This window comes from Lonchura striata, chromosome 16 (assembly GCF_050655825.1).
Source record: "Lonchura striata isolate lonStrDom1 chromosome 16, ASM5065582v1, whole genome shotgun sequence".
NCBI lineage: Eukaryota > Metazoa > Chordata > Aves > Passeriformes > Estrildidae > Lonchura > Lonchura striata.
In genome coordinates, this window is record NC_140718.1 from 5,548,993 (window position 1) to 5,565,103 (window position 16,111).

At 53.3% G+C, this 16,111-nt stretch overlaps 2 protein-coding genes across 2 annotated transcripts in view; one reads left to right on the forward strand and one right to left on the reverse strand.

Annotated features, from left to right (window-relative positions):
* Positions 1-6,361, reverse strand: part of LOC110483994 (uncharacterized) — a 28,504-nt gene extending 22,143 nt beyond the window's left edge. The window contains exons 1-2 of the mRNA XM_085593508.1: positions 6,232-6,361; positions 666-1,082 (exon numbers count right to left, since the gene is read on the reverse strand). Of these exons, the coding sequence (XP_085449634.1) occupies positions 666-913 (248 nt within the window). The 5' untranslated portion in view covers positions 914-1,082; positions 6,232-6,361. The remainder of the gene's footprint in view (positions 1-665; positions 1,083-6,231) is intronic.
* Positions 6,362-7,727: 1,366 nt separating this feature from the next.
* MFAP4 (microfibril associated protein 4) lies at positions 7,728-15,921 on the forward strand. Its single transcript, XM_077789537.2, has 6 exons — positions 7,728-7,766; positions 8,921-8,987; positions 9,726-9,883; positions 11,342-11,438; positions 13,102-13,284; positions 15,611-15,921. The coding sequence occupies exons 1-6, from the start codon at positions 7,761-7,763 to the stop codon at positions 15,856-15,858; spliced, it is 759 nt and encodes a 252-aa protein (XP_077645663.2). The 5' UTR covers positions 7,728-7,760; the 3' UTR covers positions 15,859-15,921.
* The last annotated feature ends 190 nt before the right edge of the window (positions 15,922-16,111 follow it).

The following is a 16,111-nucleotide window of genomic DNA, read 5'->3' on the forward strand; positions in this document are numbered from 1 at the left end:
GGGTATTTTGGGCTCCTTTCTCCAGGGAATTTTTGGGGAAATTCAGGCCTGTTTTTGGGAATATTTCTGGGTATTTTGGGCTCCTTTCTCCAGGGAATTTTTGGGGAAATTCAGACCTGTTTTTGGGAATATTTCTGGGTATTTTGGGCTCCTTTTTACCGGGTATTTTGGGCTCCTTTTTACCGGGTATTTTGGGGATATCAACGCCCATTTTTACCGGCACTTTTGGGTATTTTAACCTGGTTTTTCCACAATATTCCAGGGCTGTTCTGACCTACTCTTGCCTCATTCCGAGCCCGTTTTCCCCAGGTTTTCCCGGGACATTTCGAGGTGATTTCCCCCAGGTTTGATATTTGAACCTATTTTTGAGAATATTTCTGGGTATTTTGAGCTCTTTTTAGACTCTTTTTTCCACGGTATTTTTGGGGGTGTTTGGGCCTGTTTTTGGGGCTATTTCTGGGTATTTCGGGCTCCTTTTTACCGGGTATTCTGGAGATATCAACGCCCATTTTTACCGGCACTTTTGGGTATTTTAACCCGGTTTTCCCACAATATTCCAGGGCTGCTTTGACCTATTCTTGCCTCATTTTCCCCAGGTTTTCCCGGGACGTTTCGAGGCCATTTTCCCCCGGTTGGGGCGCGTTTTTGGGGTGTGTGGCGCTCACCCCTGCTCCTCCATCAGCTCGGCCAGCTCCAGGCATTTCAGCTCCACCCTCCGCTTGCGCTGGTGGTCGAGGATGTCGGCGTTGGGTTTCTTGGCCAGGGCGGCCTCCAGGCGCCTCAGCTCCTCCTCGCCGGGGGGGGGGTCCCCGCCCGCCCCCCCTTTCTTGGGCCGCAGGGCCGAGAGGTTGCGCTGGACGTAGCCGTTGGTGCCGCTGCCCCGCGGCGTCGGCAGCCCGATCCCATTGTACATCCCAGCGCTGGGAACGCGGGAGTCAGGGCCCCCCACATCCCCCAGATCCCCCAAATCCCTGTGTCCAAAATCCCCAAAATCCCTGTGTCCAAAATCCCCAAAATCCCTGTGCCCCAAATCCCCAAAATCCCCCCGTTCCTACAGCCCGATCCCATTGTACATCCCAGCGCTGGGAACGCGGGAGTCAGGGCCCCCCACATCCCCCAGATCCCCCAAACCCTGTGTTCAAAATCCCCAAAATTCCTGTGTTCAAAATCCCCAAAATCCCTGTGTTCAAAATCCCCAAAATCCCTGTGCCCCAAATCCCCAAAATCCCTGTGTCCAAAATCCCCAAAATCCCCCCGTTCTTATAGACCCAAATCCCCCAAATCCCCAAGTTCCTACAGACCCAAATCCCCCAAATCCCTGTGCCCCAAATCCCCAAAATCCCTGTGCCCCAAATCCCCCAAATCCCTGTGCCTCAAATCCCCAAAATCCCCCAGTTCCTATAGACCCAAATCCCCAAAATCCCTGTGTCCAAAATCCCCAAAATCCCTGTGCCCAAAATCCCCAAGTTCCTATAGACCCAAATCCCCAAAATCCCTGTGCCTCAAATCCCCAAAATCCCTGTGCCCCAAATCCCCCCGTTCCTATAGACCCAAATCCCAAAAATCCCTGTGCCCCAAATCCCCAAAATCCCTGTGCCCCAAATCCCCCCGTTCCTATAGACCCAAATCCCAAAAATCCCTGTGCCCCAAATCCCCAAAATCCCTGTGCCCCAAATCCCCCAAATCCCTGTGCCTCAAATCCCCAAAATCCCCCAGTTCCTATAGACCCAAATCCCCAAAATCCCTGTGTCCCAAATCCCCAAAATCCCCAAGTTCCTATAGACCCAAATCCCAAAAATCCCTGTGTCCCAAACCCCCAAAATCCCCAAGTTCCTATAGACCCAAATCCCAAAAATCCCTGTGCCCCAAATCCCCAAAATCCCTGTGCCCCAAACCCCCAAAATCCCCCCGTTCCTATAGACCCAAATCCCCAAAATCCCCGTTCCTATAGACCCAAATTCCCAAAATCCCTTTGTCCCAAACCCCCAAAATCCCCAAGTTCCTAAAACCCCAAATCTCCAAAATCCCCCAAATCCTACATCCCCAAAATCCCCTGAATCCCCCAAATCCTACATCCCCAAAATCCCCAAATCCTACAGCCCCAAATCCCCCATTCCTGCATCCCCAAATTCCCCAAATCCCCCATTCCTACAGTCCCAAATCCCCCAAATTCCCCAAATTCCCCCTGCCCCAAATCCCCCCTCACTGACCCCAAAACTTCCCTCCCACCCTAAAAAAACCCTTTTATAACCCAAAATCCCCACTTTTCTCCCCAAAATCCCCATTTTACTACAGGAATTCCCACTTTTTAACCCAAAAGTCCCCATCTTCTCCTCAAAATTCCCATTTTCCTACAGGAATTCTCACTTTTTAACCCAAAATTCCCATTTTTCTTCCCAAAATCCCCATTTTCCTACAAGATTCCCACTTTTTAATCCAAAATCCAATTTTTCTCCCCAAAATTCCCATTTCCCTACATGAATTCCCATTTTTAACCCAATATCCCCACTTTTCTCCCCGAAATTGCCATTTTCCCGCATGAATTCTCACTTTTAAACCCAAAATCCTATTTTTCTCCCCAAAATTCTGTTTTCCTACATGAATTCCCATTTTAAACCCAAAATCCCCATTTTCCTTCACAAACTCCCTAAACTTCTCTGGAAATTCCCCTAAAATCTCATTTTCCTTCCCAAAATCACTTTTTTTCCAACTCCAATAATCCATTTCCCCCCAAAATCACTTTTTTTTCCGCTCAAAATCCACTTTTCCTTCCCAAAACAACTTTTTTTTCACTCAAAATCCTTTTTTCTCCTCACAGCGCCCTAAAATAAATAACTTTTTCCCTAAAATGAGAATTTTTGACCCTTTCCTCTCAAGGCTCCTTCAAATTTCATTTTTCCCCCCTCACACTTTTAAAAAAACTCCATTTTTCTCTCAAAATCCCACTTTTCTCCCTCACAACTTCCCTAAAAAATGGTTTTTTCTCCCCAAAATCCCCTCAGAACTGCCCCAAACCCCAAATTTCCCCTCACAATTTCCACAAAAACGTTTTTTCCCCCCACAAAAATTAAATTTTTCCTACTTACGACCACTTCCACTCCCCAAACTCCTCAGAATTCCCCTAAAATTCCTCTTTTTTTTAACAAAACACCAAAAAAAATCCATTTTCTCCTCACAACTCTCCGCCAAAATTCACTTTTCCCCTCAAAATTCCAATAAAATTACTTTTTTTACAAAACACCCCGAAAAAACTTAATTTTCGCCTCAGAATTTTCTCAAAATTCACTTTTTCCCTCACAATTCCCCTAAACATTACTTTTTTCCCCTCAAATCTCCACAAAAATCCACTTTTTTACCTTTGTCTTTCCCCCAAATCCTTTTCCTCCCTCACAACTCCAAAATCTTCATTCTTCTCCTCAAAATTCCCCAATTTCCCCCGAAATCTCACTTTTCTTCCTCAAAATCGCTTTTTTACCTCATAAATTTAAATTAAATTTTAAAGTTTCACCTCATAAAATGAATTCTGATTAAATTTTACTTCACAAACTTTAAAAATCTCCATTTTTCCCCTCCCAACACCCCAAAATTCTGTTTTTCCCCCAAAACGACAATTTGTCCCCTCAGAATCCTCCAAACTCCAATTTTTACTTTAAAACCCCAAAAAATTTCAACTTTTACTCCTCAGCTCTCCTAAAAACCCTAAACTCCCTCAAACTTCATTTTTCCCCTCAAAAACTTTTTAAAAATCGGTTTTTTCCCACTAAAAACACTTTCCCCCCAAAAAACTCCAATTTTTCCCCTCACAAACCCTGAAACTCCTAAAAAAATCAGTTTTATCCTCAAAAACTCCCCAAAACCCCACACCTCAAAAAAAAAAAATCCATTTTCCACCAAAAATTCATTTTTTTCTCATATTCCCATTTTCCTGCAGAAATACCCCAAAATTCCCATTTTCCCCTCTATTTTACCCCAAATTTCCCCACACTTACCAAAAAATCCTTTTTTTCATCCAAAATCGCCTTCTTTCCGCTCGAATCCGCTTTTCCCTCCTCAAACCCTCATTTTTTACCCCAAAATCCCAATTTTCCCCTCAAAATCCCATTTTTTTCCCCCAAATTCCGCTTTTCCCCTCACAAACCTCCCAAAAACCACCATTTTCCCTTCAAAAATCCCCCAAAAATCAACATTTTCCCCTCAAAAATTCCCTTTTCCCCCTCAAAACTCCCCGAAATCCCAACCTTCCCCTCACGAACCCCTAAAATCTTATTTTTAACCCCAAATCCCGTTTTTTCCCCTCATGACCTTAAAAAATCTCTTTTCACCCCCAAAATTCCATTTTTTCTTCCCTCACCTCAATTTTTTCCCTTTTTGCCCAAAATCCCATTTTTTATACCCCAAACCCAAAATTTCCCCTATTTTTCACCCTGAATTTCCCCATTTTTACCTAAAAAATCCCAATTTTTCCTCCCTCACCTCAAATTTTCCCCATTTTTCACCCAAAATCCCATTTTTTCCTCCTTCACCCCAAATTTTTCCCCTTTTTTATCCAATATCCCATTTTCTCTTCCCTCACCCCAAATTTCCCCTTTTTTCACCCAAAATCCCATTTTTTCCCCCTCTAAAATCCCATTTTCCGCCTTTTTCCCCTCAAAAAATCCCAATTTCCCCCAAGACTTTCTTTTTAACCAAAACCTCCCCTTTTTCACCCAAACCTTTTTCACCAAAACTTTTCTTTTTCCCCTCACACTTCCCTTTTTAAACTTTCGCTTTCCCCTCACGACTCATTTTTAATTGTTTTTAATCCCTTTTTTCTCCCAAATCTCCACTTTTCCCCCAAACCCCATTTCCCCATCCCGAGCTCCCCCTTTGCCCAAAATTTGTTTTATTTTCCCCAAATTCCCATTTTTTCCTCCCTCACCCCAAAACTTCCCAATTTTTCACCCAAAACTTCCTCATTTTTTACCCAAATTCCCATTTTTACCTCCCTTGCCTCAAAATTTCATATTTTTTACCCAAAATCCCATTTTTACCTCCCTTGCCTCAAAATTTCCCACTTTTTACCCAAATTCCCATTTTTTCCTCCCTTGCCTCAAAATTTCCCCATTTTCACCCCAAATTTCCCCCTTTTTCACCCCAAATTCCATTTTTCCCCCCTCACCTCAGAATTTCCCCATTTTCCCCCTAGATTTCCCCATTTTCCCCTTAAATTCCCCATTTTTCACCCCAAATTCCCATTTTTTCCTCCCTCACCCCAAAATTTCCCAATTTTTCACCCAAAACTTCCTCATTTTTTACCCAAAATCCCAGTTTTAAGTCACTCACCTCAAAATTTCCCTATTTTCTACCCAAAATCCCATTTTTACCTCCCCTGCCTCAAAATTTCCCACTTTTTACCCAAATTCCCATTTTTTCCTCCCCCACCTCAGAATTTCCCCATTTTCCCCCTAAATTTCCCCATTTTTACCTCAAATTTCCCCATTTTCCCCCTAAATTTCCCCATTTTTTACCTCAAATTTCCCCATTTTTTACCTCAAATTTCCCCCTTTTTCACCCCAAATTCCCATTTTTTCCTCCCTCACCCCAGAATTTCCCAATTTTTCACCCAAAACTTCCTCATTTTTTACCCAAAATCCCAGTTTTAAGTCACTCACCTCAAAATTTCCCTGTTTTTTACCCAAAATCCCATTTTTACCTCCCCTGCCTCAAAATTTCATATTTTTTACCCAAAATCCCATTTTTTCCTCCCTCACCTCAGAATTTCCCCATTTCCCCCTAAATTCCCCATTTTTACCTCAAATTTCCCCATTTTCCCCCCAAATTCCCCATTTTTCATCCCAATTCCCATTTTTTCCTCCCTCACCTCAGAATTTCCCAATTTTCCCCCCAAATTTCCCATTTTTTACCTCAAATTTCCCCATTTTCCCCCCAAATTTCCCAATTTTTTACCTCAAATTTCCCCATTTTCCCCCAAATTTCCCCCATTTCCCCCCCAAATTTTCCCCTTTTTCACCCCAAATCCCATTTTTCCCCCCTCACCTCAGAATTTCCCCCCAAATTTCCCATTTTCCCCCCGATTTTCCCCACTTTTCCCCTCACATTTCCGCTTTTTTTCTCCCCTCACGCCGCCCCCCCCCCCCCCCCCGCTCCCGCCAAGGCCGCGCGCGGGCCTCGCCCCTCCCCCTCCCCTCCCCCCCCTCCCCTCCCTCACCCCCCCACCCCCCCGGCCCTCACCTGCTCCTCTATCGCCGACAGCTCCGCTCTGTCGCGACAGGACCCGCGAGCCCCGCGCGGCCTCCCCGAACAGACGCTGAGGCGACGCCACGCGCGCGGCCCCCGCCTCCGACTTCCGCCCCGGGCGCATGCGCGGCCGCGGGGGGCGACGGGGCTGGTAGTCCTTTAGCCCCGCCTCTTCCGTTGGCGGCGGGGCGGGGCGGACTACGATTCCCGGCGTGCGCCGCGGCGCGCCGCCATTTTCTGCCTCGGCCGGCGCGCGGTGCGTGACGGGAGCTGTAGTCGCTGAGCGAGGGGGGCCGTGTATCAGCGATGAGGTTTGAACTACGACTCCCGGCGCGCACCGCGCGCGGCCGCCATCTTGTGGCGGCGCGTCCCGCCGCGCTGCGCGGGGACCTCCGAGCCGCTAGGGGGCGCCAGCGCCGCCCGCCGGGTTTTTACCCAAAAAAAGGCGAATTTTGGGGGTTTTTTCACGATAAAAACGTGGAATTCGGGGCGTTTCCCCAGCCAAGGGGCGGAGTTTGGGTGGGTCCGCTCTGCCGGGGCGGGTTTTCTTCGTGAAGGGGCGAAATTGGGGGGGGTTGCCCCCCCCCCACATGGGGGAAACAAAATGAATTTTTTCCCGTTAAAAACCCCCAAATTAAGGATGTGTTCATTCTAAAATCATCAAATTCGGGGATTTTCACCCAAAGCCGCAGAGTTCAGCGCCTTTTCACGTCACGCACGCGGAGTCGAGGTTGGGTTTTTATTAAAGAGGCAAAATTCCGCAAAAAAAGCAAAAAAATTCCCGTGGAAACCCCCAAATCCCTGATGTTCCCTCAAAACAGAGCGTTTTTCGCTTAAAAAAAAGGAATTTTTGGGTTTTTTTCCCTAAAAAAACCTCAGAAATGATGAGGGTGCCGCGGAGGGGCGGGGGCGGGGGTGTTTTCCCTTCAAAAAGGGCAAAAATCGGGAAAAATCGGGAAAATCTGGGTGGGGAGGAGAGAAAAATGAGGGAAAAGAGGGAAAATCAGGGAAAACAGGGGGAAAATCGGGGGAAATGGGAAAATCGGGGGGGAAAATGGGAAAATCGGGGAAAAAATGGGAAAATCGGGGAAAAAAGGGGACACAAGCCCCAGAGCCACAAAATTTGGCATTTTCTCCCCATTTAGGGGCGAATTTTGAGGTTTTTTCCCCGTTTTTGGCCAAGTCTGAGGGAATTCAGGCTTGGAAAAGTGAGTTTACTCCCAAAAAAATGTAAAATCGGATTTTATGCCACGAAAATCCCCAAATCCGGGATGTGCCTCCCGCTCCCGCTGGAAAATCTGAATTTTTTGTTGGTGTAAAACGGCAAAATAAAGTAATTAAAAATAAAAAAAAAAAGTAAAAGGAAGGGAAATTACGGGGTTTTTTGGAAGATAAAAGGGCGGATTTTGGGATTTTTCTCCCAAAAAAGGGCAGGGCCGGGGGTCCCTCCCCCTCCCCCCCAAAAGGGGCCCCCGGGCCGCCCCTCCCCCACCCCCGCCCGGATTCGGAGCCGCTCCGGAGCCATGGAGGTAACGGGACCCCAAAATTGCCCCAAATCCCCCGAATTCACCCCAAAATCCCCGAATTCACCCCCCAAAAACCCCAAAATACCCGAATTCACCCCAAATTGCCCAAAATCCCCCGAATTCACCCCAAAAACACCCCAAAATACCCGAATTCACCCCAAAATTGCCCCAAATCCCCCGAATTCACCCCAAAAACACCCCAAAATACGCGAATTCACCCCAAAATTGCCCAAAATCCCCCGAATTCACCCCAAAACCACCCCAAAATCCCCCGAATTCACCCCAAAATTGCCCAAAATCCCCCGAATTCAGCCCCCAAAAACCCCAAAATCCCCCGAATTCACCCCAAAATTGCCCAAAATCCCCCGAATTCACCCTCCAAAAACCCCAAAATCCCCCGAATTCACCCCAAAAACACCCCAAAATCCCCCGAATTCACCCCAAAATTGCCCAAAATCCCCCGAATTCGCCCCCCTAAAAAACCAAAATCCCCGAATTCACTCCAAAAACTCCTGAAATTCCCAAAAATCGCCCGAATTAATCCCAAAAAAAGCCCCCAAATCCCCGAATTCACCCCAAAACTGCTCAAAATCCCCCGATTTCGCCCCAAAAAAACCCCAAAATACCCGATTTCACCCCAAAATTGCCCAAAATCTCTCGAATTCACCGAAAAACTCCTCAAATTCCCAAAAATCCCCCGAATTCATCCCAAAAAAACCCAAAATACCCGAATTCACCCCAAAATGGCCCAAAATCTCCTGATTTCACCCCAAAAACTCCTTAAATCCCCTGAATTCACCCAAAAAAGCCCCAAAATTCCCCAAATTCAACTCGGGAGCCCCAAAATCCCCCAAATCCACCCCAAAACTCCCCAAATTCCCTCAAATCCTCGGAATTCACCCCGAAAAAGCCCCAAAATCTCCCGAATCCACCCCAAAACCCATCCCGGGACCCCCAAATTCTCCAAAATCCCCCAAAATTCCTCAAATTTCCCCCAAATCCCTTTAGGAAAACCAAAATTAACCCAAAATTTCCCCAAGATTTCCCCAAATTCACTTCGGGAACCCTCAAAATCCCCCCAAAATTCCCCGAAATCCCCAAAATTTCCCCCAAATTCACCCAAATCCCCCAAATTTTCCCCAAAATCCCCTCCCCAGTTCGTGGCCGTGGCGCTGCTGGTGGCGCTGGGGACCCTGAGCCAGGGGCAGCCGATCGGACCCCAGGGTGAGACTGGGATGGACTGGGATGGACTGGGATGGACTGGGAGGGACTGGGAGGGACTGGGAGGAACTGGGACGAACTGGGAGGGACTGGGATGGACTGGGAGGAACTGGGAGGGAACTGGGAGGGACTGGGCTGAACTGGGATGAACTGGGACGAACTGGGACGAACTGGGACGAACTGGGCTGAACTGGGACGAACTGGGATGAACTGGGAGGGACTGGGCTGAACTGGGATGAACTGGGAGGAACTGGGCTGAACTGGGCTGAACTGGGACGAACTGGGACGAACTGGGAGGAGCCGGCGGCGCTGACACCGCCGGGGTGGGGGAGGGGCCACAGACCCGGCCCCGCCCTGACCGGAGGTGACCCCGCTGCCCCTCCCCCACCCCCCAATCCCATCTCTACCCCCTCCCCCCCTCTCCGCCCCTCCCCCACCCCCCATCCCATCTCTACCCCCTCCCCCCCCCTCCGCCCCTCCCCCACCCCCCAATCCCATCTCTACCCCCTCCCCCCCCTCTCCGCCCCTCCCCCACCCCCAATCCCATCTCTACCCCCTCCCCCCCCCTCTCCGCCCCTCCCCCACCCCCAATCCCATCTCTACCCCCTCCCCCCCCTCCGCCCCTCCCCCACGCCCCAATCCCATCTCTACCCCCTCCCCCCCCCTCTCCGCCCCTCCCCCACCCCCCAATCCCATCTCTACCCCCTCCCCCCCTCTCTCCGCCCCTCCCCCACCCCCCAGCCCCCCCGTTCTGCCCGCCCCTCCCCCCCCGGGACTGCCAGGACGTGCACGCGGGGGGGGCGCGCGCGGACGGCGTGTACCTGGTGTCCCCCGCGGGGGGAGGGGCGCCCCCCGTGCCCGTCTACTGCGACATGAGCACCGAGGGGCACGTCTGGACGGTACCGCCCCTCCCCCACCCTCCCCCACCCCCCCCGGGGGGGGCGGACCCTCCCCCGCCCCCGAAATCCCCGAGAAATTCCGCCCCGGGAACGCCCCTCCCCCACCCCTAAAAAACCGCCCCTCCCCCACCCCTAAAAAACCGCCCCTCCCCCACCCCCAAAATCAGGCCTGGGAACGCCCCTCCCCCACCACTAAAATCACCCCTCCCCCACCCCTAAAAAACCGCCCCTCCCCCACCCCAAAATCAGGCCTGGGATCGCCCCTCCCCCACCCCCAAAACCGCCCCTCCCCCACCCCCAAAATCGCCCCTCCCCCACCCCCAAAATCAGGCCTGGGAACGCCCCTCCCCCACCCCCAAAATCGCCCCTCCCCCACCCCCAAAATCAGGCCTGGGAACGCCCCTCCCCCACCCCTAAAAATCGCCCCTCCCCCACCCCAAAATCAGGCCTGGGATCGCCCCTCCCCCACCACCAAAATCGCCCCTCCCCCACCGCGAAATCAAACCAGGATTGCCCCTCCCCCACCCCCAAAATCACCCCAAAATCGCCCCTCCCCCACCCTGAAACCCCCAAGAAATTCGGCCCTGGGACCGCCCCTCCCCCACCCCCCAAATCGCCCCTCCCCCACTCCCAAATCGCCCCTCCCCCACTCTAAAATCGCCCCTCCCCCACCGCGAAATCAAACCAGGATCGCCCCTCCCCCACCCCCAAAAATTGCCCCTCCCCCACCCCCAAAATCGCCTCTGCCCCATTTTCCCACCCCTCCCCCGCTTTATCCCCCCTCCCCTTTTTTTTACCCCTCCCCCACCTCTTTTACCCCTCCCCCCATTTTTTGCCCCTCCCCCTCTGCCCCTCCCCCATTTTCTACCTCCCTCCACCCCTCCCCCCCTTTTTCCCTCCCCCCTTTGCCCCTCCCCCATTTTTTGCCTTTCCCCTGCCCCTCCCCCACCTCTCCACCCCATCCTTCCCCCACCCCTCCCCCTTTTGCCCCTCCCCCTTTTCCACTCCCTCATTTTTGCCCCTCCCCCGTTTTCTGCCCCTCCCCCATTTTCTGCCTCTCCCCCTTTGCCCCTCCCCCACCTTGACCCTCCCCCTTTGCCCCTCCCCCATATTTTGCTCCTCCCCCATTTTATGCCCCTCCCCACCTTGCCCCTCCCCATTTTCTGCCCCTCCCCCCTTTTTTGCCCCTACCCCTCCCCCCTCCCCCCTTTTTTGCCCCTCCCTCTTTTTCCCTCCCCTTTGCCCCTCCCCCTTTGCCCCTCCCCCATTTTCTGCCCCTCCCCTTTACCCCTCCCCCTTTTTGCCCCTCCCCCTTTTGCCCCTCCCCCACCTTTACCCCTCCCCCTTTTTGCCCCTCCCCCTTTTGCCCCTCCCCCACCTTTACCCCTCCCCCTTTTTGCCCCTCCCCCATTTTTTGCCCCTCCCCCACCTTGCCCCTCCCCCCTGCCCCTCCCCCAGGTGTTCCAGCGCCGGTTCAACGGCTCCGTCAGCTTCTTCCGGGGCTGGAACGATTACCGGGCCGGCTTCGGCCGCGCCGACGGCGAGTACTGGCTGGGTACGGAGCGGTGAGACCAGTATGGACCAGTATGGACCAGTGTAGAGACATGTAAACCAGTATGGACCAGTATAAACCAGTATAAACCAGTATGGACCAGTAAAAACCAGTATAGAGACATATAAACCAGTACGGACCAGTATAAACCAGTATAAAGCAGTACAGACCAGTAAAAACCAGTACGGACCAGTAAAAACCAGTACGGACCAGTATAGAGACATATAAACCAGTATGGACCAGTAAAAACCAGTACGGACCAGTGTAGAGACATATAAACCTGTACGGACCAGTATAAACCAGTATAAACCAGTATGGACCAGTGTAGAGACATATAAACCAGTACGGACCAGTATAAACCAGTATGGACTAGTATAAACCAGTATAGAGACATATAAATCAGTACGGACCAGTATAAACCAGTATAAACCAGTATAAACCAGTATAGAGACATATAAACCAGTACGGACCAGTAAAAACCAGTATAAGCCAGTATGGACAAGTATAAACCAGTATAGAGAGATATAAACCAGTATGGACCAGTATGGACCAGTATGGACCCAAAAATCCCCATCAAAATCCATAGAAACCAGTATAGACCAGTATAGACCAGTTCAGACCAGTAAAAACCAGTATAAACCAGTATGGACCAGTAAAAACCAGTATAAACCAGTATGGACCAGTAAAAACCAGTATAAACCAGTATGGACCAGTACGGACCAGTATGGACCAGTAAAAACCAGTATAGAGAGATATAAACCAGTATGGACCAGTATGAACCAGTATGGACTGGTTCAGACAAGTATGGACTGACCCCTCAGCAACCCCTGACCTTTGACCCCTGACCTTTGACCCCTGCCCCAGGGCTGCAGTCGGTGGCGCTGCTGACGCTGCTGACCCCTGGCTGACCCCTGACCCCTCAGTGACCCCTGACCTCTGCCCTTTGCCCAGGGCTGCAGTCGGTGGCGCTGCTGACGCTGTGTGACCCCTGACCCCTCGGTGACCCCTGACCCCTCAGTGACCCCTGACCCCTGACCCCTGCCCCAGGGCTGCAGTCGGTGGCGCTGCTGACGCTGCTGACCCCTGACCCCTGGGTGACCCCTGACCTTTGCCCTTTGCCCAGGGCTGCAGTCGGTGGCGCTGCTGATGCTGTGTGACCCCTGACCCCTCAGTGACCCCTGGGTGACCCCTGACCTTTGCCCTTTGCCCAGGGCTGCAGTCGGTGGCGCTGCTGACGCTGCTGACCCCTCAGTGACCCCTGGCTGACCCCTGACCCCTCGGTGACCCCTGACCTTTGCCCTTTGCCCAGGGCTGCAGTCGGTGGCGCTGCTGACGCTGCTGACCCCTGACCCCTCAGTGACCCCTGACCCCTGACCTTTGCCCCAGGGCTGCAGTCGGTGGCGCTGCTGACGCTGCTGACCCCTTAGTGACCCCTCGGTGACCCCTGACCCCTCGGTGACCCCTGACCCCTGCCCCAGGGCTGCAGTCGGTGGCGCTGCTGACGCTGCTGACCCCTCAGTGACCCCTGGATGACCCCTGACCCCTGACCCCTGACCTTTGCCCAGGGCTGCAGTCGGTGGCGCTGCTGACGCTGCTGACCCCTGACCCCTCAGTGACCCCTGACCCCTGACCCCTCGGTGACCCCTGACCTTTGCCCTTTGCCCAGGGCTGCAGTCGGTGGCGCTGCTGACGCTGCAGGCGCGCTACGAGCTGCGGGTGGAGCTGGAGGACTTTGAGAACAACTCGGCGGCCGCCACCTACGGCTCCTTCGCGCTCTCGCCCACGGCCGTCAGCGCCGAGGAGGACGGCTACGCGCTGCACGTGGCCGGCTTCGTCGACGGCGGCGCCGGTGAGACCATGGTGGTCATGGGGACCCTCGGGTGGGCAACGGGGTCATCGATGGCCGTTGGGTGGGCAATGGGGTCAATGGTGGTCAATGGGGTCATCGATGGCCGTTGGTGGTCAATGGGGTCATTGATGGCCGTTGGGTGGTCAATGGGGTCATCGATGGCCGTTGGTGGTCAATGGGGTCATCGATGGCCGTTGGTGGTCAATGGGGTCATCGATGGCCGTTGGGTGGGCAATGGGGTCAATGGTGGTCAATGGGGTCATCGATGGCCGTTGGTGGTCAATGGGGTCAATGGGGTCATCAATGACCATTGGCCGGCTTCGTCGACGGCGGCGCCGGTGAGACCACAGCCATGGTCACCAGTGGGTCCTCGGGTGGGCAACGGGGTCATCGGTGGTCGTTGAGTGGTCAATGGGGTCATCGATGGCCATGGGTGGTCAATGGGGTCATCGATGGCCGTTGGTGGTCAATGGGGTCAATGGGGTCAATGGGGTCATCAATGACCATTGGGTGGTCAATGGGGTCAATGGTGGTCAATGGGGTCATTGATGGCCGTTGGTGGTCAATGGGGGGCAGCAATGGTCAATGGGTCAATGGGGTCAATGGGGTCATCAATGACCATTGGCCGGCTTCATCGACGGCGGCGCCGGTGAGACCACGGCCATGGTCACCAGTGGGTCCTCAGGTGGGCAACGGGGTCATCGGTGGCCGTTGAGTGGTCAATGGGGTCATTGATGGCCGTTGGGTGGTCAATGGGGGGCAGCAATGGTCAATGGGTCAATGGGGTCATCGATGGCCATTGGGTGGTCAATGGGGTCAATGGTGGTCAATGGGGTCATCAATCACCATTGGGTGGGCAATGGGGTCATCGATGACCGTTGGTGGTCAATGGTAGGCAGCAATGGTCAATGGAATCAATGGGGTCAATGGTGGTGAATGGAGTCATCAATCACCATTGGGTGGTCAATGGGGTCATCAATGACCATTGGCCGGCTTCGTCGACGGCGGCGCCGGTGAGACCATGGTGGCCATGGGGACCCTCAGGTGGGCAACGGGGTCATCGATGGCCATTGGTGGTCAATGGGGTCATCGATGGCCGTCGGTGGTCAATGGGGTCATTGATGGCCGTTGGTGGTCAATGGGGTCAATGGTGGTCAATGGAGTCATCGATGGCCGTTGGTGGTCAATGGGGTCAATGGTGGTCAATGGGGTCATCGATGGCCGTTGGTGGTCAATGGGGTCATCGATGGCCGTTGGTGGTCAATGGGGTCATCGATGGCCGTTGGTGGTCAATGGGGTCAATTGGGTCAATGGGGTCATCAATGACCATTGGCCGGCTTCGTTGACGGCAGCGCCGGTGAGACCACGGCCATGGGGACCCTCGGGTGGGCAACGGGGTCATCGGTGGCCGTTGGGTGGGCAATGGGGTCATCGATGGCCATTGGTGGTCAATGGGGTCATCAATGACCATTGGGTGGTCAATGGGGTCAATGGGGTCATCAATGACCATTGGCCGGCTTCGTCGACGGCGGCGCCGGTGAGACCATGGTGGCCATGGGGACCCTCGGGTGGGCAATGGGGTCATCGATGGCCGTTGGGTGGGCAATGGGGTCATCGATGGCCGTTGGGTGGGCAATGGGGCCATCAATGGCTGTTGGTGGTCAATGGGGTCATCGATGGCCGTTGGTGGTCAATGGGGTCATCAATGGCCGTTGGGTGGTCAATGGGGGGCAGCAATGGTCAATGGGGTCAATGGGGTCATCGATGACCATTGGTGGTCAATGGGGTCATCGATGACCATTGGTGGTCAATGGGGTCATCGATGGCCATTGGTGGTCAATGGGGTCAATGGGGTTCATTAATGACCATTGGCCAGTCAATGAGGTCAACGATGGTCAATGGGGGTCAACGGGGTCATCAATGACCATTGGGTGGTCAATGAGGTCAATGGGGTCAATGGGGCCAATGGGGTCATCAATGACCATTGGGTGGTCAATGGGGTCAATGGGGGGCAATGGGGTCAACGATGGTCAATGGAAGTCAAAGGTGACCCTTGGGTGGTCAATGGGGGTCAACTGAGTCAAGGGTGACCATTGGGTGGTCAATGGGGGTCAATGATGGCCATTGGTGGTCAATGGGGGTCAATGGTGGTCAACGGGGGTCAACCAGGTCAAGGTTGACCATTGGGAGGTCAACAGAGGTCAACAATGGTCAAGGGAGTCAAGAGTGACCATTGGGAGGTCAACGATGGTCAACCGAGTCAAGGTTGACCACTGGGAGCTCAAGGGGGTGGTCCCACATCACCAACCCCACCCCACCCCGGCAGGCGACTCGCTGAGCTACCACAACGGGCAGAAGTTCTCCACCTTCGACCGCGACCAGGACCTGTTCGCCCAGAACTGCGCCGCGCTCTCCTCGGGGGCCTGGTGGTTCCGCAGCTGCCACTTCTCCAACCTCAACGGCTTCTACCTGGCCGGGCCCCACCTCTCCTACGCCAACGGCATCAACTGGGCCCAGTGGAAGGGCTTCTACTACTCGCTGAAGCGCAGCGAGATGAAGATCCGCCGGCTCTGAGGGACGCGCCCGCCCGGCCACCCCACCCGGCCCGACCCCACCCCAATAAAGAGCCAGCCTTGATGGATGGGTGGTGGAAACATCTCGGGGGGGTTCTGGAAACTTCTCAGGGGGGTTCTGGAGGTGGTGGAAACATCTCAGGAGGGTTCTGGAAACATCTCCAGGGGGTTCTGGGGTGGTGGAAACATCTCAGGAGGGTTCTGGAAACATCTCCAGGGGGTTTGAGGTGGTGGAAACATCTCGGGATGGTTCT